The sequence below is a fragment of the Giraffa tippelskirchi genome, chromosome 10 (genome assembly GCF_054371585.1).
Source record: "Giraffa tippelskirchi isolate mGirTip1 chromosome 10, T2T-mGirTip1v1.2.pri, whole genome shotgun sequence".
Taxonomy (NCBI): Eukaryota; Metazoa; Chordata; class Mammalia; order Artiodactyla; family Giraffidae; genus Giraffa; species Giraffa tippelskirchi.
The window spans coordinates 135,544,563-135,572,350 of NC_137284.1; the positions used below are offsets into that span (position 1 = coordinate 135,544,563).

Sequence of the window (27,788 nt, forward strand, 5' to 3'; positions counted from 1 at the left end):
TACTGCCAATTTTAATAATGTTTTTATTACTGCCAACTGGAAGCCTCATAAGGCCAGTGTGACACGTGGGTGGGCACAGCCTCTCCACTCAGTTGACACGTAAGAGGGGCAAGGTCCACAGACAAGGAGGAGGCACAGGAAGGAGGAGGGGCAGTGCTCTGCTTGGACAGGTGGGGTCAGATCCTCCCCACCACATCTCCTTTCCACACTGAGCCTCCTCCCTCATCCCAGACCTCACAGTGGGGAGCCAGGCCAGTGCAAGTCCTGACGGGCACCAAGACTGGTGATGGGGGAAGTGGAAGGAAGGGCAAGGATGGCAAAGCAGGATGGAGTCCAGGGAGCTCAGCTGTGGGGGGCAGGTAGCCTGCAGGGATGAAGAGAGGTTGAGCTTGGGCTTGTTGTTGGCACCCCAGCCCTCCAAGTCACTGATGGGGAGAGAGGCAGATGTTGGCTCTTTACCCTGGATATATACACTCAGATCCCAATCCCGCCCTGTCTTCCTGCTACAGCCGTCAATGGTAGTATACACTCAGGGGTGCTAGTCTCCCCAGTTCTGTGGTCCATGCAAGGAATGAGGAAAACTGTATTGAGGTTCCATTGATAACCCCGACTGGAGATTAGGCCTTCCGGTGGGTCAAGGAGTTGGTTCGCCCTCCCCACACCCTGCAGGAGTGCGGCCTGGCACGGATTCTTACCCCAGCAGGACTGGAGACAGGCTTGTGGTGGGGTGTCACTCAGACACCCCTCAGATGCTGTCCCCCAGCAGAGCGGATAGCTGGAGGGACCCAAGGATTCCAGGGTAGGTAGGACTGCTGTGGACACACTGCCTGGGGACTGCTAGGAAAGCAAGAGGAAGCCCTCAGCTACCAGGGATGCCTCCTGTTTAGCACAACCAGGACCCCTGCCCCCAGGCTGTATCTTGAACAACTTCAGGAGGAGCCATTCACACAGTAGACTATGAGGTTGGTGCTTCCTGGAAGCGTGCACTGTGGGGACCAGGGGCATCATGAATTCTACCTCAGGCCTCCACTGGGAATGGGAGGAGCAGTGACCCCTTCAGTCTTCCCAGTTCACAAACTCCCCCTCTTCCTGGATACCTGTGCAGAGAAGATTCCTGGGGAGGCACTTGGTACAGTCAGACCCCGGGAACCACCTACAAGATAAGGGTGAATCCACTCAGCAGGAGGAACAAGGGTCTGCGGAGCAAGGGATGGTGGTGAGAGGCAGGGGAAGTTTTAGGAAAGGCAACGACTTCCGGCAGGGGTGGGAGGGGGTGGATCCTACAGCCCTAAACTGCCTCCTCCCCAAGGCGGGGTCTTAGAAGACTGGGGAAGAAGGATTAATTCCCAGAGATGATAAATCAGGGGCCGGGCAGCCCTGAAGAGCAAGGATTGTGTGTGTGTCCAGCATCCAACACAAGGTCTGGTGCGTGGGATGTGCCAAGTAAATGTTTGGTGGATGGATGGATGGAAGGAAAGATAGGTGGATGGATGGATGGAAAGATACGTGGGTGAATGGATGGAGGGAAGGAAGGGGAAGGTGAGTGGATGGATGGATAGATGGATGAATGGAAGGGAAGGAAGGAAGGGAAATGTGAACGGATGGAAGGAAGGAAAGGGAAGAAGGAAGAGAAAGGTGAGTGGATGGATGGGCAGAGAAATCACCTGGAAACTGCATCTCCCACTTGAGCTTCTCTTGTCGGCGCCATTTGGCTCTTCGGTTGGAAAACCAGATCTGAGGGAGGGCAGAAACCATGCAGCTGACTGTGCTCTCCAGGGCCCAGCACCTACTGTTCTCACCCACGTGTTCCTGACCTGGACTCAGAGAGCAGACCCTTCCCCAGACCCAACCTCCCCGCTTCCTGCTCTGGCCTTTGCTCTGTGACCCCTTCCTCAGCACCAAGGCTTGGAGAGGGAGGAGGGGAGAGCAATCAGCAGCAGGGGAACATGGAGGGGCTTTGTCTCATTTCTGCTCCAAATAAGCTGATCTCCACCTTCCCGCCCCCTTCTCTACTGCACCAGAGCCCAAAGCCTGCCTGGCTCAGACTCTCTGTCTTTGTGGTCTGTGCACGTTGTGCAGCAGGGCTCACTCACCCTCACCGTGTCCTCAGGCAGGGAGGTGGCTGCAGCCAGTTTCCCACGGGCCACTGAATCAGGGTACTGCCCACGCTGGAATTCTGCAGAGACAGAGGCTCGCACGGCAAGGGCGCAGGGAGAGGAGCAAGGCCTGCCTCCCCCTAAGACCCACCCCCAACTCCCACCTCGCCTGGGACAATCCTGAACTGCCCTCCTCCTGGAGACAGGGCCACCTGCAGCCTCCAGCGCTCAGCCGTGGCCCACAGGCCTCCGAGTCCTCACCCCTGTGGCCCACATCCACCCAGCCCCGGCACCTTTCTCCAGCGCCTCGGCTTGGCCTGGGGAAAAGATCGTCCGATTCCGGTGGCCAGTTCCTGGGTGGGGGCCCCGGGGAGCCTCAGAGTCACTAGGTGGAGTTCGAGGAATTGGACCCAAACCGGCTGCAAAGGGAGACAGTAGCTGGAGCAGGTTTGTGACGGCAATACCTCTGGGGCTATGGGGCCGGGGCAGTGTGGCTATAGAGAGGAGCTGCACCACTGGGACATCCACCTGTACTTGGAGTTTGCTGCAGGGGCACTGGGTGAGGGGCACTCTCCATACCGTGGTGGGCGCATGCTTAGTATTTGGAGGGAGACGGCTGCAAGATTTTGGTCCAGGCTTGTGTGACCACTGCAGCACATCAGAAGTGGTCTGAGAGGCTGTGATCGAGGCAGGGGGAAGATGTGGAAGCCCTAGTCCTGCCTCCTCCTCAGCAGTTCCTGTGAACCTAGAGGCCTAGGGAGATGGTCTCCGTTCCAGGACCTGCCAACACCTAGCTAGTGACCTTGGGTAAGGCACTTCCCTTCCTCTGAGCCTCCATCTTCTCCTGCCAGGAGAGAATAAGACCCCCTGCCAGGCCCTCTTGGTTGTCTTGTGGTGAGGGTGATGCAAGAAAGAACAAGAAAAGAACATGAGAACTGTAAGATGCTTATGTGTGGCTCTGATCATTCCCGGAGGCAGCTCCAAGACTCACCTGGCAACCTGAGATGTATCCAGGGTAGTCTCTGGTCCTCCTGCAATGCCCGCAGGACTCGGTTAATGGAGGAGACCTGAAGATGTGGAGTGTTGAGTAGGAAGACGGTGCACAGAGCCGCGTTGCTTCCTAAGGATGTTTCCCCAACATCCTCTCTCTCTCTGTCCCAGCCAACACCTTAATTCCAAGGGCAGCCTCCTCTCACTCCCCATACTTTCTTCATCTCACCTGTCTCACCACTTTTCAGAAGAGAAACTTCTGGGTCAGAAGAGAGCCCAGGAGCCCCGCCCCCAGCCTGGGAGGCCCCACTGCCAAATAAGAAGGGATCTACTTCCGCCTCCCCAGACAGCCTGCCTGCGGCTCCGGTTCCGGTTCTGGGGAGGAGAGGGCCCTTACACTGGGAGTCTTGTCCTGGGTGCAAAGCCCCTCTGCACAGAGCTGGCGCTGGATCTCCCAGGCAAAGAGAGCCGGGCACTCCCCCTTGAGCTGGGCGATTCGCGCCACCACTGGTGGTGTGGCCAAGCGTGGCTTGCTTCCTCCAATCCCCTTGGGCTCCAAGACACCTGTGCGATAGTAACGCCCTAGGATCTTGCTCACACAGCCATTAGATACCTGCGTCAGGTGAGAGGCAGAGACAGGTAAGGCCTAATGGCCAGAGGAGGAGTGTCCGTGGGACAGAGGAAGCTACAAGGCCACAGAGTGGAGCCCAGCCCCACCTTCGGAAGTCTGAAGCTCCCTATCCCAGCCCTCAGGGGAGCAGCCCAAGCCCAAAGGCCCTCCCAGTCTGCACCAGCCCCAGACTTGCCTTAAAGGGCCGCCTCTCCCTGCTTCTTGTCCCCATCATGGGGTGAAGGGCCCAGCATCCTACCTTGAGGCTCCGGGAGATGTCACAGGGCCGCATCCCGCTGACGGCCAGCCGCACAATCTGTTGCCGGGTATTCAGGGGCAGGGGCCGACCATTCACAAAGAGCCCCCCCAGCTGGTTCACACTGCTGATCCCTGGGAGGGAGAAAGAGGCATCCAACCCGGCAGCTCCCTTCTTTCCGGTCCACCTGTGGCCAGGAGGACCCTCCTAGGAGAGGATTACCCCTCCAGCCTGCCTTCCCACTGTAGAGAAATTCCTCTCCCCAGGTGGTGGCCCCTCTTCTGCTCACAGGGTCCCCCAAACATACCACTTTCTCTGGGAGCTGGCTCATGGGTGAATCTTTGCTCCTTGGCCATAGGCACTGGCCCTCCTGAGCTTAGGGACACAGGGTGGAACAGAGAGGCTGTCTGGACTGAGCTCCCTTAGAACTCTGGCCAAGCACACATGAAACCACGTGGATGGAAGCAGAACCTTGAGCCATTTCTGCCCTCCTTTTGCTACCCTGTCCTTCCATCTTCTCTCGGGCATCTTACCATCCTGCGGCATGCTCCAGGCTGAGCCTCCTCTCAAAGGACAGGCACTGGGAAGACTGGGGATGGGAGTTTCTCCTGGGAGGTCCTTCTTTGTTCTTGGGACTGAGCCTACAATAATCCAGGGTTCTTTGGGTGGAATCTCTTGCTTGGAATGATCTTGGGATAGAGTTTTGTGATAGAGGATAAGGTTTCTAAAATTTGCCAGTAGATTGGTTACAAAGATTCAAACTCGTTTTACTAAACCTTTGAATTAAAACATCACAGGACTAGGGGACTTCCCTGGCAGTCCAGTGGTTAAGACAGCACTTCCGGTGCAGGGCATGCAGGTTGGATCCCTGGTTGAGGAGCTAAGATCCCTCAAAAGCCTTATCAGCCCCCAGGAAGTGATACACTTGGGGCAGGGGTCCCACCTCCTAAGGTCAGGAGGTTCTGCTCAGCCAGGGAGTGGACCAGGGACCACAGATCCCCGTCACCCTGGTCCAGGGCTGAGAACCACATTCAAGGCTCTGCCTGCAGTCTCATGCAGGTTATGTTCTCCAAATCACCAGCCAGAAAGCTTCCTTCAGAACACCTCATGGGAGGGTCTTGTTCTGTGTTTTATGCTCCCTAGTAAGGTCTGGGGAGACACCAGGGTTCGGCTTTACCCCCAGTCATTGAAGCTCAGTCCCCACCCACTGGAAGTAGAGATGAACAAGCCTGAGGTCCTAGCGTCTCCCAGAAGACACCTCTCTTGACATCTTCTAACCCACTGGGGTTGTTGTTTCCTGTTAACTCTGGAGAGTTTTAGATCTCATACTCTCATAGGTCAGCTCTCCGGGGCCAGACACTCATTCCTTCAATTACCGTTTACCCAAGGGATGTCGAAGGGAGGGAGGGAGAAGCAGGAGAGGGCTGTCTCTGGCCTGCATAGATGCCAAGGTGAGCATGAGAGAGTCTCTGGGCAGCTAGGGACACAGGTCATGAACCACCATGTCTGTCTTGCTTTTAACGGCTAGACACAGCAGTTGAAGCCACCTCCTTTCATGCCTGGACCCCTGGCAGGGCTGGGGGTCACCCCCAGAGAATAGCTTATCCTTGGAACTTTCCTGTAATAACTACACCATCTCGACTTGGTTAACTAGTCTGCAATTATTTACTGAACATGGTATTAGTCATGAGTACATAGCTGGTTGTTCAGAATGAAGGGAGTAAAAAGGAAAAGGACAAGGCTTTTGCTCTCCAAGAGATCACAGAGCAGCCAGGAAGAGGAGCCTAGTGCTGGGGAGAAAACAATGAACGCAGGAGGGGCTTGAGAAACTCAGGAACTGAAACAGCTTTTACTCACTCCTCTCTAGACAGAGAGAGACACACTCCCCTACAGGCTCTCATCTTTCCAGAGAGTCAGGAAGGCAGGCAGAGGTTTCTCCAGAAAGAAAACCGAGGGACAAATTGGGGTTCTCGCAAATAAGAGGCTGCCCGGCGAGTAAAGTTCAAAGAAGTTTAGAAGCCAGTCCCTCCTCAGAAGCTGAAATTTCCAGCTTCTAATCCTGAGGCTCTCTTTCTCTGCCTCCACCCCTGCCACCACGAAAGCAATGGAGAGAAGAAAGTCAATTTGGGGACTTAAAGGGCTGTGTTTTAAAGCTCAGAAAACCAGCCAAGCCCTGAATCCTTGAGAGGACTCTGTCCTCCCCTCAGTGATTAGAGCTCAAGAGGAGCTGTGGGGGCTCAGCTTCGATATCCAAACCTAAAACCCCCCCAACTCAAAATAGTAACCCATCCCCAGTCGCTGCACCACACATTTGCAACATTCATATTGACCTGTCTGAGGAGAGAACCGGTCCTCACAAGATGGGAGAGCAGGAGAGGGGGCTGAAGGGGCAGGAAGGAGGTGGCTGCAGAGACAAAGGAAGAGAGAGGTTGGCTTGGCCACACAAAGACATGGAGCCAGCCTGGGAGGCAGAGCAGACAATGAGCCCGAGGTGAGCTACCTGTGTGGAGGCTCTGAGGTGAGAGCTTTGATGCTTCAAGAGTCTCAGTCTCCTGATCTGGGCTCCTGAGACCCCTGCAGTCTCCAGGGAGGGTGCTGGTCTGGTCCTGATAACAGCTTCCTCTCTGTTTCTGCTTCAGTCCTGCCAGAGGGTCCAGAGCTACAGAGAGCCGGGTGATCGGGAGCAGAGGGCAGCCTTCTGGGAGCAGCCAGTGATGTCACAGGCCATGAGCAGAGGAGAGAGGAGGAGGGAGGTGTGCATGGGGCTGACTGACACTGGCCCTGAGTCAGGGCGAACCACAGCCAATGACCCACTGTGTCCTTCCACCCCAGAAGTCCTCGGAGCCCATGTTGCCCCCACCTGCCAGCTTGAAGCAGGGCCAGAGCCAGTCTCACCCAGGGCGCCCAGCCCCTGAGCACACCCACTTAGGGGCCAGTACTCCTGAAGTGAATGAGGAAAAAGGAAGATGGGGGAATTTCAGACTGTGTCTCCAAGTCTTCAGATGCTCAGAAGCCCAAACGTGACTTCCAGAACCACAGACACAGCCTCCCACCCAGAATGCACATTTGGGTTCTGGGTCAACTCCTGAGTCCTGTGTTGGTTGAAGAAAATAAGTGGGTACATAGACCAACACCTAAATACTGGCCAAGTTGGCCCATGAATCTCTCAGAGAATGAGGTATGTGTAGAAAAGAGTGTCACATGGCACCAGTTCTTCCCAAGTGTCCTAACCAAACCTCCAGTTGGCTCCTTGACTGAGGTGACGCCCAGGATGAGTCTTGCTTAGAAATTGGGGGACCCTGGGATTCAGAACACTGTCAACAGGGTTGATGGAGGGAATGAGCCTCTGAGGGGAGTTAGGTTGCAGGTAGGGTATCTATCCATTTCTAGATCAGGCTCCAGTCCACTAAGGATATGGCGCTTTTAGACTCTAAGTTATGAATGACACTCCTGTTCCCACTGTGGACACCACAGAGTACCCAGATCATTGTTGGGGTGGAAGACCCAGCAGCTGGAAAGGAGACAAAGCCCCCAGCGCATGGAAGCTCTGTTGCCACCTCCAGCGTGGGCAGATCTCTTGTGAAGGAGGCAGCATGGAAAGCTCTTTGGGTCCGTCCCATACTTTGGATTCTGAGAGACCCTCTCAGAAGTCAGGCTGAAAGTAAGCAAGGTGTGGAGATATAAGACTAGGTTTCATTGGTAAATGCTTTGGTTTTGGGGGGACAGGGGCATGGATGTCATGGTTGATCCTAGGATTGGGAACTCATTCTCAAAACAGAGCCAAATGTATCACAGAAGTGGGTTTTCCCCCTTACCCTGACACTTACTCCCCTCCTTTTCCAGCCTCCTCAGGCCAGTCCAGAGCCCTGGGCAGACTGCAGCAGGTGGTTTCAGCACCAGGGGCAGGACAGCACATGCCCTAGTGGCTGTAGAGCCAGTTCACTCCCAGGGCAGCTGGCATTGCTGGTCCCAATACTCAGCCATGCCTGGGTGAGAGGAGGTCCTGAGGAAGGCATGTGGTACCCCTGATCTTAGTCCTCTTTTCCTGCCTCATCCCTTCCCCTTTATTTGCCTCTGCATCTGGGGACCAAAGGCTCCATGTCCGGACCCACTATTCCCATGGACAGCTGTGTGAGGGTGGAGATAGGGGTGTCAGGGGGAGCAGGGACAAGACCTGGCAGATGGTGGAGGCAGTGATTTCCCCCATAAACTACCCTCTTCCCCCCGCCTTTACAACACACTCTTGGGTCTGAACAAACAGAGGCTTTCGACCCAGAGGTGATGGGGGGAGGGAAAAGAGAGGAAGGGGAGCCTAGCCAGCCAAAAGGCTCAGCCACTCAGCCCTCTGCCCAAAGCGCCAGACTGTTTGAGGAGCAAATATCTGCCTTCACTGTCTGACTCTCTCAGCCGCCCCCACCGGGCTTGGGGCTAATTGTCCCTCATTAGCTGGGCCCAAGCCCCAGGCTGCTGCCAGCCCCCGCCATCTGCTCACAATTATACATTAACTCAGAGGTCTTGCCACCCGCCAGCCCGACTGTGCGCCCCTCTCCAGGCCAGCCGTGGCCATTCCTGATTGTTCCTCACCCTGTTATAGAGCCCGAACCACTGGCTTCTACTGCCTTCGGGGGCCCCTGGTATAAAGCCCTGAAGCTGTGGGAAAAGACCAGTCCTCAGGTGAGGCAGTTGGAGTTCCCCTGCCCTCCTCATGGGGCCAGCAGACGAGACAAGCCTGTGCGTAAAGCTGGAGAGGGCATTACGCAGCCGGAGCTGAGACCGGAGGCTTTGCCCTGACTCCTCACCCTGGGGTTTGGGCACTCAATGAGGGCAGCGACGCCAGTTCCAAGCAATTGCTATCCCTCCCTGAGGCCTCTCCTAGTAAGCTGTAGGGTTCTGGCTCCTAACTTCCCTCTCTCCAGAGAGCCCCGTTTCCTGCCAGTCCTCAGCTTTTCCGAGCGCACTGGCCACCTCGCCAAAACCGCTCTCTGGCAGCACGCGCCTCCGAATTGAAAGTTATCATAGTTTCCTGGCCACAAAAACGTGGGGAATCTTCAAGTTCCTTGGATATTCCTAAGCTTAGTCCTGAAGCTGCAACTTCTGCACTACCAGCCCTGCTCTCCCAGACCAGACCTGGGAGACCCTGCTTTTCTGCAAATCCCAGCGCTTTTCTGGCCGGTGTCTGGAACGCTGGCTACTCAGCTCCCTCCCTCTGAATGTGCCAGGGAGACTGAAGAGCACTTCCTCTCAACTGGGGACACAGAAAATAACCCCTTTTCCTTCTTTTTCACCAGGAGCGCCCAACCTCTGCGCTCGGCTCTCCCCACGTTTCTTTCAGGACTAGGCTTTGCCAGGCAGGGTAGGGAGTCTGCACTTTCCTGGACAACCCTTAGCAGAGCTGGGAAGTTAGAGCCAAGGACTCCAGGAGGCCAGGCAAGGAAACTCGTGGTGTTGGGGGGCGAGCGCAGCAAGGAAGAGCCCAGCCCAAAGCTGTCAGGTCTGGCGCCTGCACCTCAGACCACAGAGGCCAAGTCACTTGTGGGGAATACGTCTCTGGGTTTGCCGGCACACTAGCCCTGCCCGAGGGAAAGGGCAACGTTCTGACTGGAGTTTTCAGACCTGCCTGCTGACCCAAGGTTCCATCGGTTTCTCTGGGGTGGCCACCTCTGAGCTCCACAAAGTTTCCCCACTCCAGTGGAGAATCTGGGGAAGCAGATAGTGGTCCATTTTTAAAATACATTTTATTTTAATAAGCTTTATTTTTTAGGACAGTCTTAGGTTTACAGAGAAATTTCAAAGAGAGTTTTCATATACCCCATACACTGTTTCCCCTGTTATGAACATCTTACACTAGTATTTGTTATAATTAGTGAACCAATGTGGAAAGGGCTTCCCTGGTGGCTCAGAAGGTAAAGAATCCCCCTGCAATGTGGGAGACCCGGGTTTTATCCCTGAGTCAGCGAAGATCCGCTGGAGAAGGGAATGACTACCTCTTCCAGTATTCTTGCCTGGAGAATCCGTATGGACAGAGGAGCCTGGTGGGCTATGGTCAATGGTGTCGCAGAGTCAGACACGACTGAGCAACTAATACACATTGATAACTAAAATCCACACTTTATTTTAGAGTTCCTCAGTCTTTCCCCTAATGTCCTCTTTTCTGTTTCAGGACCCCATCCAGGACACTACATTTAGTCACCAGGTATTCTGAGGCTCTTCTTGGCTGTAACGGTTTCTCAGATTTTCTTGTTTTTGATAACTTTGAAAATTTTGAGGAGTCAGGTATTTTACAGAACATCTCTCAGCTGTGATTTGTCTGATGTTTTCCTCATGATTAGACTGGGCTTATGGGTTTTGTAGTTCAAACAGTAAAGAATCTGCCTGCAGTGCAGGAGACCTGGGTTTGATCCCTGGGTCAGGAAAATCCCCTGGAGAAGAGAATGGCAATCCACCCCAGTAGTCTTGCCTGGAGAATCCCCATGGACAGAAGAGCCTGGCAGGCTACAGTCCATGGGGGCGCAAAAAGTTGGACATGACTTAGTGATTAGCGCGCACACACACATACGCACATGCATATACACACACAGGTTTCGAGGAAGATCGAAAAAGGTGAAGTGCCATTCTCATCACATTCTATCACACAGCACATGTCAAAATGACTCACTTCTGTTGATGTTGACCTTGATCATCTTGCTGAGGTAGTGTATATTAGGTTTCCCCACTGAAATCACTCTTTTTCCCTCCTTTCTATACAGCACTTTTCTGAAGGAAGTCTTGTGTACAATGCACCCTTAAGAGTGATGAGTTATACTTCACCCGCTTGAGGGTGATTACATTGATTTTGGATTTCTTATGCCCCGGAGATTTCTTTACTTCTCTCCCATTTATTTGGGGCTTCCCAGGTTCGTTGTTTTTCAGTCACCAAGGCCTGGTCATGTCAGACTCTCTGTGACCCCGTGAACTGCAGCACACCAGGTGATGTGGTGTTAAAGAACCTGCCTGTCAATACAGGAGACACAGGAGATGAAGGTTCAATCCCTGGGTTGGGAAGATCCCCTGGAGTGGGAAATGGCAACCCACTCCAGTATTTTTCTCTGGGAAATCCCACGGACAGAGGAGACTGGTCCTGGGATTGCAAAGGGTCAGACATGACTGAGTGACTGAACACATGACACACACAATCATTTATTTGTTCACTAATTTATGTCTATCAATATGGACTATGGATACTAATTTTATTCTTTGGATCATTATCCAATATACTACTTGTTGTTGTTGCTCAAATTGTTCCAGCTTCGGCCATTGGGCACTCTTTCAATTGGCTCCTGTGTCCCTTTGGCATATTCTCATTTTCATGGGGTTCAATTTTTATTATGTGTGTGTGTGTGTGTGTGTGTATCTCCTTATTTATCTTATGCATCACCTGCCCCAAGCCTAGAATTAGTCATTTCTCTATGGAGCTCTGGTTCCCTTGGTTGGAGAGTGGTATGAAAAAGCAAAGATCTGGGCACAAGGTTTTCTTGCTGCTACTGGGATATCAGTGCTTCTGGATTCTCTCAGCCGAGAGAGCAAAGAAATAAACATTAGTGTGCGCTAATCTGTGTATGTAGACATATTAATATCTGTAAAGAGCTCCATATGTACCCATTTCCATCTATATAAACTAAACATGAGTTCATACTCATGTCTCCAACTCCAATCCATTATTACACAGATCATTCTAGTTTCCTCCCTTGCTTTTCTGTAAAGTCTATATAATACTCACGTACAATTTATTTTACCTTTAGTTTTACAGACTCCACTCATTTTCAAAGTGACTTAAATAGGCACCCTTTTCCCCACTCCCTTCTGTTCATAATCTAACTGTAGTACGGTTGGATTATTTAGTCCTATTCTGCATTTCACTTTAGGATTCCCTGACCTCTAAATAACTTTTAAAATCTGTATACATTAAGGTTCACTCTTTGTGCTGTAAAGTTCTATAGGTTTTGATAAATGCTGAATCTGTGTATTCATAAGTGTAGTAAACTATACAGAATAGTTTCCCCCACCCTAAGAAATCTGTAGCATTTCACCTATTCAACCCGCCTCCCTCCCCACAAGCCCCCAGCAACCACTGATCTTTTGTATGAATACTATCGTTTTGCCATTTCTGGAATGTCATAATGAAATCATAAAGCATGCTGCCTTTTCAGACTGGCTTCTTTCACTTAGTAATCAGCACTTAAGGTTCCTGCATGTCTTTTCTGATAGCTGATTTCTTTTTAGGACTGAATAGTAGTCCATTGTATGGATGAACCACAGTTTATGTATCTATTCACCTACTCTAGACAAAAGTTTTCAACTCTTTCAGGTAAATAACAAGCAGTACAATTGCTGAAGCACGTGGTATGAGTGTGTTTAGTTTTGTGAAAAACCACCAAACTGTCTCCCAAAGTGGCTGTGCCATTTTGCATGTCCTCCAGTAGTGAACGAGAATTCCTATTGCTTCACATCCCCATTAGCATTTGGTGTCAGGATTTGGGGTTTTGGCCATTCTGATAGGTGGCTAGTGGTATATCATTGTCATTTTAACTTGCTTCTCCTTAAATGATAGGATGTGGATAATCTTGTCATATGCTTCTTTGCCATCTGTTTATCTTCTTTGGAGAGGTATCTATTAAGGTCTTTGATTCATTTGTTAATCAGGTGTTTATTTTCTTATTGTTAAGTTTTAAGAGTTCTTTGCATATTTTGGATAACATTCCTTTCTCAGATATGTGTTTTGCAAATGTTTCCTCCCAGTGTTCGACATATCTTCTAATACTGTTGACCTTGTCTTTCCAAGAGCAGAAGTTTGTAATCATACTGAAGTTCAGCTTATCGATTATTTCTATCATGGACCGTCTCTTAGGTGTTTTATTTAGAAAGGCATCATCAAACACATTAACTATAATTTTTAGAGCTGTTTTAGATTCACAGCAAAATTGAGAAGAAAGTACAGAGAAATCCCATATATCCCCTGCCCCCACACAGGCATAGCCTCCTCCATTTTCAGTATCTCCAATTTGTTACAGTTAATGAACCTAAGCTGTAAATTTCATAGATGTTCTTTATCAAGCTGAGGGTGTTCTCCTCTATTCCCCATATGCTGAGAGCTTTTATCATGAGTGGGTATTGGATTTTGTTAAATGCCTTTTCTACATCAATTGATATGATCATTTTTCTTCTTTATCCTGCTGATGTGATGGATTATGTTCTTTGATTTTTAAATATTGAGTCAGCTTTCCATGCCTGGAATAAACTCCCTTGGTCATGGTGTTTGATTCTTTTTATACATTATTGGATATAACTTACTAATATTTTACTGATTTTTTTTCACCTATGCTCATGAAAATACTGGTGTTCAGCTTTCATTTCTTATGATGTCTTTAACTGCACTGAGGGCTTCCCTGGTGGCTCAAATGGTAAAGAATCTGCTTGCAGTGTGAAACCCAGGTTCCATCTCTGGGTCAGGAAGATGCCCTGGAGAAGAGAATGGCTACCCACTCCAGTATTCTTGCCTGGGGAATTCCATGGACAGAGGAAGCTGGTGGGCTACAGTCCATGGGGTTGCAAAGAGTTGGACATGATTGAGCATGTCAGGGTAATTAATATTGGTCTCATAAAATGAGTTAGGAAGTGTTCCCTCAGAGAACCAGCTTTGAGAGTGAGGACAGGGTTTACTGAGCACCTGTAACTCAGGCTGAGAGACATGCAAAGTACATCTCCTGTTTGACATCCAGGACAGTATATCTCAGTAATTAACAGTGGGATCTTTGGAGCCAACAAACCTCAGTTCCTGTCCCAGCCCTCCCACACCATCTGCATGATTCTGGGCCAATTAACTGTTAATTTAACAAATAATAATTGAATACCTATTATGTGCCAGGCATGGGGATAACAGCAGTGGATAAAAAAGACAAATCCTAGTGCCCTTGGAGCCTTTTTTTTTTTTTTTAGGCTTATATTTTTAAACTTTCTGTGCTTCAGTTTTCCACATCTATAACATGTGACTTTAATAGTACCTGGGCTTCCCCGATGGCTCAGGAGATAAAGAATCCACCTGCAATGCAGGACACATAGGAGGTGTGGGTTCAGTCCCTGGGTTGGAAAGATCCCCTGGAGGAGTAAATGGCAACCTACTCCAGTACTCTTTCCTGAAAAATCCCATGGACAGAGGAGCCTGGAGGACCACAGTCCAAAGGGTCACAAAGACTCAGACACAGCTGGGCGAGTAAGCATGCACATATAATAGCACCTACCTCATAAGACTGATGTCTTATATAAGTGAATGTATATAAAGAATACTCCATACAGACATTATACTATAATTGTTGTTACTACTATTACTACTACTATTATGTGCCAACAGGTAATGCTATTCTCTATTGACTGAGTTCACCAGTTACAGTCTAGGACATTCCGAGCCCTGCCCTTGCTGCCTTAAGTCTCCACTCCTATCATTTCTGTCTCTCTGCTTCTTCAGTTGACCCTCGTGCTCTTTAGGCTCACTGAGCCTCTTATATGACATTCCTTCTCTGACCTAGAGTTTCCTTATCTGGAGATATTTGGGTGGCTATCTTTCTGCTGCCTTTGAAATATCCAAACTTCTGTACTTTTGAAAGGGAAGAGGATGAGGAACAGAAATCATTGAGGATCTCAGGTCTTTGCCTGTATGCTTTCTGAAGATTATGGAATCCTGGCTGTGGTCTCTCTACGGAGTGAGAGGGGACTGAACTGTTTTAATGTAATCTAGTCAGCACTGAAACTATGTCTGTAAACAGGTCCTACATAGGAAAGCTCAGTGCTCCAGCTTGGGAGCACTGCTTAGCAAGACCCAAAGGCAATGGGGAATAAAGCTCCGTCCCTGAGGTTAAGGATCTTACTTCCATTCCAGGAATCCAGAGCTCTTTCATCTTTACTGTGTCCACCAAGGCCCCCAAAGCAGCACCTGCTGAGCCCAATAGAAGTCACTATACTACCAGAGGGTAAATCGTCTCATTACCGTCTCTGGCTTGGCACCATCAAACACAATAACCAGACTTTGAATGGTCCATGTCCCAGGCTTCACCATCAGCCCAGCTGGCATATCTTTCACCTCCACCCCTCAGCTTACCCAGTTCCTCTTTCCTGGTCCTCATGTCTATTTCTTGCCCTGACTCTCTCAAATCTCCACTGTGTGTGTGCTCAGTCAGTCAGTCACATCTGACTCTGTGTGAGCCCATGAAATGTACCCCACCAGGCTCCTCTGTCCACGGGATTCTCCAGGCAAGAATGCATTCCCTTCTCCAGAGGATGTTCCTGACCCAGGGATCAACCCCAGGTCTCCTGCATTGCGGGTGAATTCTTTACCGACAGAGCCACCTGATCTCAACTACCTGAAATCAATTATCTTAGCCTTCCCTGGACTGCTCCACGTTCATCTCTCTCTTTCTTTTTGTGGAAGAAAGTGCAACAGCGATGTTTCATGGTAACTCCTGTTTCCTCTCTGATTCTCTCTTCTCTCACTGTTCAACGTTTAGACTGTTCACCAAACCCTTGACTTTCTCCACCCACTATGCCGGTTTTTCTTTCTCCTGGTACTTTAAGTTCTTTCTGTTAGTTTTCTATATCTCATAATACAATATATAATAATAATTATCTCCATCAAACAGTGTCTGGAGAGAACGCTGGCTAGAGCTGCTTGACCTCAGTCACCAGGGTTCAGCCCCTCTGGAGCCTGCCTGGGACGGGCAGGTGCCCCTCAGGGTCTGCACAAGGGCTCCCCCTGCAGGATGCCCAGTGCTCTGCGTTTGGTAGGGACAGCCTGGGTTGGTAATCCAGTCTTCCTTCATCACATCCCCTCTGAGAGTCTGAGCCGTGTGATTAGCAGGGGAGTCAGCATCAAGTCAGAAGAGGCAAAAGAGATGCAGACTTGGGAAATATTTGGCAGCTGCCAGTGCCCTGAGGCACCAGTTCCCCTTCTAACCCCGAACGCTTCAATATCCGCTCCCCACACCATGAGTCTGACTTTCTCCAGAGATGGAATTGAAAAGACAGGCTCAGGAACTCAACAGTGTAAAATCCTTTGGGGGTTATTGTCACTGTTAAGAAAGTTGGGTTTGAGAGGGGATTCTCCTCTTTTCTCAGGAGAGAACAAGGAATTTATTTTAAACCAACAGGTAAAAATATCAGTCAAACTAACATAATTGCCCAAATGTACTAATCTTAGTAACTCAGAAAAAAATAAGTCTGCTGGATCGGTAATAAAGAATGCTGATTTGACCTCTGGCATTTTCTTTTCTTTTTACATTGTGAGAAAATATGCACCACATAACCACATTTACGGAGAAGGCAATGGCACCCCACTCCAGTACTCTTGCCTGGAGAATCCCAGGGACGGCAGAGCCTGGTGGGCTGCCGTCTATGGGGTCGCACAGAGTTGGACACGACTGAAGCGACTTAGCAGCAGCAGCAGCAGCAGCAGCAGCAGCAGCAACCACGTTTACAGAGACGGTCCATGATAGAAATAATCGATAAGCTGAACTTCAGTATGATTACAAGCACAATTCCATGGCATCAAATACATTCACAGTGTGGTATATCCATCATCACTATCCACTTCCAGAATTTTTCATCATCCCAAATTCTGTACCCATTAAACAATAGCACTCCTTTCCCCATCCCCTCTAAACTTGGACCTTAATGTTACTTTCTGTTTCTATTGATTTGTCTATTCTAGGTACCACGTGTGAGTGGGATCATGTAATATTTGTTCTTTTGTGTATGGCTTATCTCACTTGGCATGGTGTCTTTGAAAAGCAAGTTCTTGGGCATGCTTCCCTTCTCTTTATTATCCTGGTCTCAAAAAAATTAAAGCTACTTTTGCAGCTATTGGTGGAGTGTTGAATAAGAACAGAGGTGGAGCCCTGGGCAACAATGATATGTCAGTCCATCTAAGGATGAAGTGTAGAAGCAAAGGAAATCTGGAAGAGTAGACTCCCTTTGAGTTTCAAGTTCACATGTCTTGAGTACTGGGAGAGCCCCAGTTGAGAGAGAAAACAAGGCAAGATAATGTCATCAGCCAGCCCACAGAGATACCACGCAATTCAAATAGGAAAACAACAGGGACATACCTGGTAGTCCAGAGGTTAAGACTTAGTGCTTCCAACACGGGGGGCACAAATTTGATCCTTGGTCAGGGCACTAAGTCCCACATGCTCCCAGGTGTGGCCACAAAAAGAGTAAACAACAACAACAACAAAACTGATTTAAAAAAAACAGGAAAACAACAGCTTGTCTCTCTCCTCCAAATGCTGGGCTTTCTCTTTTCTGGAGGGTAAAAGTGAAAGTTACTCCGTCGTGTACACTCTCTGGAACCCCACGGACTAAACAGTCCATGGAATCCTCCAGGCCAGAATACTGGAATGGGTAGCTGTTCCCTCCTCCAGGGGATCTTCCCAACCCAGGGATCGAACCCAGATCTCCCACATTGCGGGCAGATTCTTTACCAGCTGAGCTACCAAATCCTCTGAACTCCAGTCTGCTTGGAAAGGCAACAAGTAGGTAGGGTCAAAATAGCAAAATTATGATGCGCAAGTGAGTCCTGCCTCCTAGTGTCTACATTCTTCCTCTCCTAACCCACTGTCATCTTTCAACAACTTATGGAGGAGGAGACGAAAGGGGAAAGCTTGAAAGCAGAAGGAAGCAGTACCCTTGGTAGGCACTCCAGAGCAAATGCCCAGCAAGGCAATAATCCTCCTGGCTCTCACCAAGGTGCCATTTCTCCTTATGCCCTCACTGCAAGTTCTTCCTTATGGACCACTCCATGGGGCCAACACTTTGTGCTGATTGTCATATTCTCGTCCACGTGTTTAGATTTCCTTTGAGGTTCATCCTCCCCAAGGTAAAGAGAAGATCAGGAGCTGTACAGAACCCCTAGGTAAACAAATCCCCAAGTTAACTGAATACTTTCTACGAACAACTTAACCATCGTATGGTATACTGATACGTGAGCTGGGTACAGAAAGAGGCTGTGGGCCAGGTCCTGGGAATAGCCTGCCAACAAGGCCCCAACTGGGCAGCCAGAGAGCAGTATTTGGCTACCTAGTACCTGATAGGGAGGAATCTCTAAGAGGGGTAAAGGCCCAGGAAATGGGGCTGAAGCTGGGACCAGCAGGCAATATTAAAGCAAATCACTACCAGGCTCCAGAGTACACACGCCACAACTAGAGAACCTGCATGCCACAACTAGAGAAAGCCTGAGCGCCGCAATGAAGACCCAGCACAGCCAAAATGAAAAATAATAATAAGTTTTTAAGAATCACTTCCAGGACTCCTAAACCTCTCAGATATATTCAGCTCTGTCTTAACCCCAGGAGCTTAAAGGAGACTCCCTCTAATCACTACTGTCTAGGAACAGAAATTTTCTTGGGAGAGAAAGGACAATCAAGTTGGATAAAAGAGAAAAAAAATTACCCAAGGTGCTAGATAACAGTTTCTGTAGGAGGAACACAGAAAATTGTCACAGTGGCTTGAAACAATGACTCATCTAGCCCAGGATTTTGTTTCTAGGACTGAAAAAAACAAGGATCCTTTGATGGAGAAAATAAAAGCTGAGTGAGCAAAAGACCTTGTAAGTACGAAAAAAAGGATGATAAGGTGAATGTTATTAAATGTTACCAAAAGGATGTCTTTACCAATGACCTTAGCCTTTGTATGAGGTGGGATGGCCTTTAAGAGGCTTCCTAAAGTATGCTTCATGAATAGATTGACAGAAGGACTGAGTTCTTGAATTTAGGACTCAGTAGACCTGGGTTGGGACTTTCCTGTTTGTCAGTGGCTCCGTCATGTCTGATTCTTTGTGATCCCATGGACTATAACCCACCAGGCTCCTCTGTCCATGGGGGTTCTCCAGGCAAGAATACTGGAGTGGGTTGCCATGCCCTCCTCCAAGGGAATCTTCCCAGCCCAGGGATCCAACCTGCACCTCTTATATCTCCTGCATTGGCAGGCAGGTTCTTTACCCACTAAGCCACCTGGGAAGCCATGATGCCAATGCAAAGGGTCTGGTCTGCGAACCAAGATCTCACAGGACACATGCCCCGCTCCTACCCCGACAAAAAATAAAAGACCTGGGTTGGAATCATATCCTCTGAGCTTCAGCTTTATTGCTTTCACAGTGGAAACATTTCCCCCATGGGAGATTATTATGGCAATTTCATGAGATAATATGATAGTATATAAAAATATCTAGTACTATGCCATACCATCGTAAAGGCTGAATAAAAGGTTGTGTTTTTAATTTACTTAAGCACCAATAGAAGGGAAAATGGGGCTACTTAGTTACCAAAAATGATGAGCACGTGGTTATGCAGACATTCTGAAGCGATGTGCAATAAAACCAGGCCTGAGCAAAAGCTCAAATAGCAAAGAGTCTTTTGCTGTTTTTCTGGGCTGTTGGTTTATGATCACACGGAACTCTCTCCTATTTATTCTTTCTCACCCAGATGAATTCTGGCCTGGAGGCTAGAAAGGCAAAATTGTCAATCATGCTGTTGCCGAAGAGAAGCAATGTGCTATCTTTCCAGGGTACACTGGGTGTGTTGGCCAGTAGACAGGGCTGGCAGGACCAAGTCCTGCAGAGCAGCCACATCACTGTTACCAGAATAAGTGATCACAGCTGCACTTCTGGGCAATCTTCATAGCATTCTGCAACCAGCACCAGCTATGGGGTATGGACCCTTAGAAAGGCACCCTCTAACCCACCTGCGAACGAGGCTGGGGGTGGGATGGCCTCTGTATGGCTGCCTTCTTGGGAAAAGTTCATGAGTACCACTTACCTCGTAACCAGTTACAGTCTTTTGTAAGCATTTATTATGCTCCAGTGCCATGCTCTGATTCCTTTTCTTTCTTTTGCATTTCCTGACCCTAAAAAGGTTCTTTTTAAATATATATATATATTTATATACATGTACATATATTTGCTGTGCCGGGTCCTAGTTGTGGCATGCAGGACCTTCAGCTGCAGCATGTGGGATCTAGTTCCCTGATGAGGGATGGAACCTGTGTCCTCTGCATTGGGAGCGAGGAATTCCAGCCACTGGACCCCCAGGGAAGATTTTATACTGATAGGAGATGGAGGTTGAAAGTCTAAAGGAAAACAATGTACAGAGTGGAATTTTTGTATTAAGGATGGGGTGGTTTTTTTTTTTTCATCATTGTTTAAGGTTTTATTTTCTTTTTTTTTTTGGCTGTGCTGCAGGGCTTGTGGGATCTTAGTTCCCTAACCAGGGATTGAATCCAGGCCATTACAGTGAAAAGTGCCAAGTCCTAACCACTGGACCACTAGGGAGCTCCTAATTTATTCTCTTAAGGGTCCATCAGCAGATGGAATGGAAGATCCCTGGCACCTTGGGTAACCAAGACTTCACTGCTTATTCTGTCTGGAGGGCCTGCACATCAGTGCCTTATTTCCCGAGTTGTTTCTACAGTTGATGGGGTACCTTCAAGTCCTCACGTCACGTATTCCTCAATCAATCACAAGGGTCTACACACTTGTCTCAACAACTTCCTCCACATTTGTGGGCTGCACACCAGGAGAATACTCGGTTTCTGTCTCTCTCTAACCTCAAGACCAACTTCCCCCAGCCACACTTTGGAGCCCTTGTAGATTTTAGTAGAATCTTGTGTTTTCATTTGCCCCCATGAGAGAAAAGCAATTTCAGGGGAATAAATAAGGAACTTAACTGAACTCCAGCATCCTCTGTCCATGGAGCTGCGACCTCCAATGACTCTGTGCTTTATCTCTCACCTTGATTTGTTCAGGCCCTCTTGGCTAGCCGAGGGTGCTTAATTATAAAAGGCTTATTTTTAGTTTAGGGGAAGAGACAAATTCATTTAGGAATATGAGGGAGTTATAAGCAAAAAGGAAGATAAATGGGAGGAAGAAAGAAAGAAGGAGAAGGGAAGGGAATACCTAGGGGAATCTGTTTAACTGTAAACATTAGGGTAACTGCACAGACCTTTCCATTTGTCTGTCATGGCTGGGAAGAAGAACTTGGTCTCACATCTTACAAAAGAACAGGCTGGAAATCTAACTGCCTTGGAATTCCATGCATAGTAACTCCCAGCAAGAGAACCCATCCTAATCCTTCCAGGGAAACTCAAACAACAAGCTAGAAAGGTCTAAAGTTACAGTTTAAATACACTGACATCCTCTTGTTTGCCCTTAAATCTGGGAATCCAGAGCTCAGGAGAGACACTCCTCTTAATCCCCTTGTCCTGGCCACAGGAGCTGGATGGGAGTGGGGATGTTTATGCTTGCTTGGGAGCACAATGAGAAAGAGGAGGAACCAGGGCTTGAAACTGAACTTGGTTTGGAGACCAAAATCAAGTTTTGATTTTGGTCAAAGGTGTGAGATGGGGAGAAAAGAGTGAGTGGGGAGCTCTTCTGCAGAGGTTCAGTCCCAAACGAGTTAGTGGAATTAGGCTGCTTGAAGAATAAAGAGTTCTACTCTCATAGGGCCTTAGGATTTTAATTTTATCATTTGGTACAATGAAGGGGGCTTCCCTTGTGGCTCAGCTGGTAAAGAATCCATCTGCAATGCAGGAGACCTGGGTTCGATTCCTGGGTTGGGAAGATCCCCTGGAGAAGGGAATGGCTACCCACTCCAGCATTCTGGCCTGGAGAATTCCATGGACTGTACAGCCCAGGGGGTTGCAAAGAGTCAGACATGACTGAGCAACTTTCACTTACAATGAAGAATTTCTAAACTCTGGGAACAGCAGAATATTCCAGGGTTAGATTCTTTCATTTTGGATTAGGAGAGCATTGAAATGGCTACAATCCCAAAAGATGATGACTCGAGGGCAGACAAACACAAGGATGTCACAGTACCTCCTGGAATTGTTGCTATTAATGTGGAAGGCAAAATAATAAAGCTTCCAAAAGATAATACAGGAGAATACCTTTATGATCAAATACCAGTTATACATATTTAAAAATGCTTAGCTGCAGGTTTACCCTTGTGGTCCAGTTGTTAAGAATCTATCTTGCAATGCAGGGGACACTGATTCAATCCCTGGTCAAGGAAGATCCCACGTGCCGTGAGCTACCACTCAGCCAGGGCACCACAACTACTGAGCCTATGTTCTGGAGCCTGAGAGCTGCAACTACTGAAGCCCACACACCCTAGAGTCTGTACTCTGCAGGAAGAGAAGTCACTGCAATGGGAAGTCCGTGCACCACAACTAGAGAGTAACCCCTGCTCACCACAACTAGAGAACACCCATGTACAGCAGTGAAGACAGACCCAGCACAGCCAAAAATAAATAAATAAAAATTTAAAAAAAAATAGAAAGCAGGCAGATGCAAATTAAGACCATAGGAGATACTACTGCACATCCACCAAAATGGCTGGAATTTTATTTATTCATTTAAACTTTTTATTTTATATTAGAGAATAGGAATGGCTGGGATTTTAAAACATTGATAACATCAAATGCTGGTGAGGATATGGAATAATTAGAACTCTCATGTACTGCTGGAGGCAGTCTGAATTGGCCCATCCACTTGGGGAAAAAAGCTATCTACCAAAGTTAAGGTATTCATAACCTTTGACTCCTATAGATTCCCCAAAGAAACACATGTTCGTGAATGCTTATATATGATAGCTAAAAACTGGATGCAATCCTGTTTCTGACACTACTGCTGTGTATTAAACCCCTTCACACCTAGTGCATAAATCCATCACCATTTTATGATGGTTGTGGATTTTGTGGGTCAAGAGTTCAGAAAGAGCCTAGAGAGGACTGCTTATCTCAGCTTTGCCAAGTCTGTGGCTTTTGCAGGGAGAGACAAAGGCTGTGACTCAGTGGTGAGGGGGCTGGAATCATCTAAAGGCCTTTTCCTCATACAACTAGGCTGCCAGGGAATGCCCAAAATGGCAGGAAAGACACACATATATGCATGCTTCTTGATCTTTGGGGGGGCTTGTGGGATCTCAGTTCCCCGACCAGGGAATGAACCTGGGTCACTGCCGTGAAAGCCGAGAATCCTAACCACTCAGCCATCAGGGAACTCCCCTCCTACAGCTAGCTGTTGGTCAGGATCTCAGCTGGGGCTGTTGACTAACACACCTGAACACAGCCTCTCCATGGTGTAGCTTGGACTTTCACCCAGTTTGGCAACAAGTGCAAACATCCCCAAAGAACAAGGTGGACGTGCAAGGCATATTTTATGAAGTGACTTAAGAAGTCACTTTTGCGGCACTTGATTAAGACAGAGCAAAGGCCTTCAAGGCAAGGGGACATAAATTCCACCTTTTATTTTTTTTAAAAATTTTGGCCACACCTTAGTTCCCCAACCAGGGATTGAACCCATGCACCCTGAATTGGAAGGCAGAGTCTTAACCATTGGATCACCAGGGAAATCCCAGATTCCACCTTTTAATGGGAAGAATGTTGAGGTCACTTTATGAAAACAACATGTGTGTTGAGAGATATTTCTGTGGCCTTTTCTGGAAAATGCTGTCTGCCACAAGCCAACTATCCATCAGCAGGAGAATGGATAAACTAAGTATGGCATGTTCATTAGGAAGGAATACTATACGGTGATGAAGAGGGCAACCACAGCCATATGAGATAGTGTGGCTGGATCTCACCAACATAGTCTTGAGCTAAAGAAGCCACATGAAGAAATACATAGCTTAATTCTAGTTATAAATTTTTAAAAACACACGCAAAGCTATAAGTCTGTTTTGAGATACAGACTTAGGAAGAGCAGCCATTAGAAGGACGGTTTCTGAGAATGCTGGCCATTAATCCTGACTTGGGTGATAATTACATCACAAAGCACTTTGTGATAAATCATAAAGCTGTACATTTTTGTCTGGGGCACTTTCTTGTGTCTTACATTTCACAAGAAAAAGGGTAAGAAATTGTGATCTTCTGGCACTGAAAATTTTTATGTGAAAAGAATTCACTCTAAACTTTAGAAACGATTCCTAGCAAACCAACAGAACATTACACTTTGTCTCCATCTCGGTTAGTTTCTTTTTAATGTACACATGTCTTCCTACTTTGTTATAATCAACATGCAAAACTATTTTGTGTGCTATAAAGGTAGTTTACATACATGTCATTTTTTAAAGCTACATGGTATTTCATTGTTTACAGATCATAAGGTTTCTTAGCTATTTTCATAATGTTCAGACTATGAGTAGCTTCAAATTCTCTAGATCATCATTGTTATCACTAACCTTATTAATAATTCCCTGGTGGAACAGTGATGAAGACTGTGTTCCCAATGCAGGGGCCTGGGTTTTTTTTTTTTTTTTTTTTTTTATGTCTGTTTTTTTTGTTGTTGTTTTAGGGGCCTGGGTTTTATCTCTGATCGGGGAAGATCCTGCATGCCACATGGGGTGACCGAAAAAAAAAAAAAATCTAAGAACTCCCTAGATCCTAGACCTTGTAAATAGATCTTTTCATTTATCTTCTCACATCAACCTAATGACTAATGAGACAGGCATGACTTTTATTCCTATTTTTACAGATGATAAAACTGAAACGTATGTTAAGTAAACTTGTAAGTTTCACAAAGTATAGCTTCCACAACAATTCATACCTTGGCAAACACATTCCAGAGCACGTCCTCTCGACCTTTTGACACAATACTTGCTGTGGATTCCTCCCACCCTGCCCCAGGACATTTTTTCCCTTGTTGTTCAGTCGCTCAGTTGTGTCTGACTCTTTGTGACCCCGTGGATTGCAGCATACCAGGTTTCCCTGTCCTTCACCATCTCCCGTCCTTCACCATTTTTTTTCTTGGGATTTCCCAAAGTGTAATTGCCAGTTCAAAAGTTGTGAGCAATTTTAGAGTATTCCAGACTGTTGTCTATACTCCAGATGGTTCTCTATACACCCTGAACCAAAGTACACTGATATTAGGACGGTTCGGTAAAGGGTCAGGATCATGTCAAGTTTATTGATTCCTTGATTCCAATTTTAGAGCCTCTCTGTAGGACTTCTCTCACCAAAATGGTGTAGGCTAGGGAATACCTAAATATTATTCTCACACTTGACCTATTTAGAATATTTTAGAAGATCTTCCTTTCCCTTTTCTTAACTGTTTTGGTTGACTATCAGTACCTTGGAGGAAATAATGAAGTATTTTTTTTCCCTTGGTGGGGTTTTTTTTTTTTTTTGGCTGTACTGCACAGCTTGCAGAACTTAGTTCCCAACTTAGTTCAATCCCCAACCAGGGATTGAACCTGGGACCTCAGCAGTGAGAGCACCAAGTTCTAACCACTGGACCACCATGGAATTCCCAAGAATTAGGTACTTTGACCCCTCTTTTTTAAGCAGATTTTTTTTCTTTATAATGATTACTGTTTTCTCCCACAGAAACTTTAACTGAGTTACCATCCAATAGTATTCCTTTAGGTTTGATGTGACCTTTTAGTAAGAAAAAGTCATGTTTCTGCATCTCTTATAAAATTCTACTGCAAATACTGCCCATTATATTACTCATTGTTCTTTTCATAGTCATGTAATGACAACTTTCTAGAACTCAATGTCAAAGGAAAATTTGTCTCTTCCCATAAAATCATATATTTCCTTTGTTCAGACAGTGAAAAGTATATACAGCCTAATGTATCTTTTTTAATTTTTGCTTTGGTTACAAGTATCTCTAACCCAAATATAAAGTTCAGCCATCATAATGATCCCATTCTGAGTTTCCGATATTAAGATGTAAGGTTGCCCCCCAAATAAAGTAATAAGTTAATTTAAAAAAATAAAATGTAAGCTTCCAAAAGGCAGAGATTTTGTCTATTTTGTTCCTGTTGAAGGGGCAGGCAGAGGGAAACAGCTCAAATGCTTTATATTGGAAGAGATTTTTTTTTTTAGAAGAAACATCATATAACTCTGTGGCTGTTTAGCCCATTTCCATTGCAGTATAAAGTAACATCCTATCCTCTGAAGTGCTCTTAAAAGAAGCAAACTGCTTTCCACCGAACCACAGGGTATAAAATAAAGTTAGAATTAACTTGCCTTCTCATAAAATCGTTTCTCATTGGTATTTACGTTATTCACGAATACATAAAACAAGACTAGGCATGAAAAAGAAAAAGAGATTTTCTGGGTTTTGATGTCTCTGTGGTTTTGTGTGGAATGTGGCTGAAATAGGGTGTTTTTTCACCTGAAACAGCAGTCCCTTGGGTGAATTAAGCTGGAGGAGGTCCAGAAAAGAGTGCCTGAGAAAAACGTCTGGACCATCCTGAAGGCCACCTTTTAGAACATGGGGTGCCCTTTTAAGGCGTCAGTTGAGCTCTGGTGTCTTGCCTTAGCTTCAACCCCTATCCTTTTACTACCAGCAGATGACCTATCGGCCTGGACTCTGCTCGGTGAACGCTGGCCGCCCCACCCCTATCCATTCCGGCTGCTCTCTCTCTGTTTCCCGGCATTCCCCACCATCACCGCTCATTCAGATCCTGACTTCTTGTTCTGCTTCTCCTTTGTTACTCTGACCCCGCAACTTTGACAGCTGACACTGGCTATCCTAGTGGGGCCATGTGAACCCGCTCCAGAGACCCAGCCTTACTTAGTTTGGATCAGTTTCTGGCTATTTCAGACCACTGCCCTCCCTGGGAAGGGCCACATCTTCAATCCTGGGGTCACTACTTCTATAGAGACCCATTCTGTCTTCTGAAGACATGCTACCTTGTGATAAAGGTGTTACCACTGGCTGGAGCTTTCTTTATGCCTTTTTTCTTAGAGACTTGAAGGTGGCAGGCAGGGTCCAAGGTGACACAGATGGACACTGGTTAAGGCCAATCGCTGTGGCAGGAGTAAATCAATATACAATTATCTGAGGCTACTGAGAATCCAGAGACATTGATTAATAGCTTTGGGGAGAATGAGATGAAGGTAGGTCACGCTATTAAATGACAATAAACAGGTTGCAAAGTTGATCCATTAACCAAAAGTTTATAACCATTGCCAAAATCACATGGTTATATACACGCTTATTACACCTTTATAAATCCTTTATTATAAATTGACTTACTATATAGATAGGGAAAATTGGAAAGAGCACATTATCTTTCTTGGATTGATATGAATTTTGTTCTGCTTTGTGAGGTCTGAGAAATAATATCTAAGTCCAAGCACTGGATACATTCTTTTCCTTTTCTTTCTTTTTAAAATAGAATTTGAGTTCTACTTCTAATGTTATAAACTTTTTGTTGTTTCTTAAGATTAAGAAATTCTTTATGCTGTCATGCATTTTAATCAAGTTTGGTTTACATGAGGCATAGAGAAATAACTTAAAAACCTACATAAAAGATTCTGTTATCGGATATGACAGCAGGATTCAAGTTTAATCACCTAGACTAGTGCTGTGTGATATTTCCATCACTATCCTCGGGTGGCTATTTAAACTTAATTTAAGTTAATTAAAATTAAATAACATTAAAAATCCAATTCCTCAGTTGCAGTGGCCACATTTCAAGTGCTCACTGACCTCATGTGGTTGATGGCTACTATGTGGGACAGAGCATATATAGAGTGTCCATGACTGTAGAAATTTCTTTTGGCCTGGGCTGACCCAGACAACTTGGGTTTGTGAAGTTTTCTTTTAGATAAACATATAGTAAAACCCTGTGCCCTCCCAGGTGGCTCAGTGGTAAAGAATCCACCTGCCAATGCAGGAGACACGGGTTTGATCATTGGTCCAGAAGATCCCCTGCAGAAGGAAATGGCAACCTACCCCAGTATTCCTGCCTGGAAAATCCCATGGATAGAGGAGCGTGGCTGGCTACAGTCCATAGGGTCACAAAGAGTC

General features: G+C 47.1%; 1 protein-coding gene across 2 annotated transcripts; it reads right to left on the reverse strand.

Annotated features, from left to right (window-relative positions):
* Nucleotides 1-27,783, reverse strand: PAX4 (paired box 4). 2 transcript variants are annotated; one of them, XM_081531209.1, is made up of 12 exons: nucleotides 27,714-27,783; nucleotides 6,453-6,647; nucleotides 4,486-4,593; nucleotides 3,956-4,086; nucleotides 3,484-3,699; nucleotides 3,088-3,163; nucleotides 2,390-2,515; nucleotides 2,094-2,176; nucleotides 1,665-1,734; nucleotides 1,098-1,153; nucleotides 696-837; nucleotides 1-364 (listed from the first exon to the last, which is right to left on the reverse strand). In XM_081531209.1, the coding sequence occupies exons 1-12, from the start codon at nucleotides 27,739-27,741 to the stop codon at nucleotides 177-179; spliced, it is 1,419 nt and encodes a 472-aa protein (XP_081387335.1). In that variant the 5' UTR covers nucleotides 27,742-27,783; the 3' UTR covers nucleotides 1-176. The 2 variants fall into 2 exon arrangements, with proteins under 2 accessions (XP_081387335.1, XP_081387336.1); XM_081531210.1 differs by lacking the exons at nucleotides 6,453-6,647; nucleotides 27,714-27,783 and adding an exon at nucleotides 4,260-4,327 and having other exon boundaries at nucleotides 8-364; nucleotides 4,486-4,583.
* Nucleotides 27,784-27,788: the final 5 nt, after the last annotated feature.

Excerpts from the sequence above, each read along its gene's own strand:
- PAX4 (XM_081531209.1), bottom strand. The coding sequence starts at position 27,741 with ATGGGATTTTCCAGGCAGGAATACTGGG. Across the intron at positions 2,516-3,087 it reads GATACATCTCAGGTTGCCAG|CCGGTTTGGGTCCAATTCCT; the intron begins GTGAGTCTTGGA and ends CTCCCTTTGCAG. Across the intron at positions 2,177-2,389 it reads AGCCGAGGCGCTGGAGAAAG|AATTCCAGCGTGGGCAGTAC; the intron begins GTGCCGGGGCTG and ends CTGTCTCTGCAG.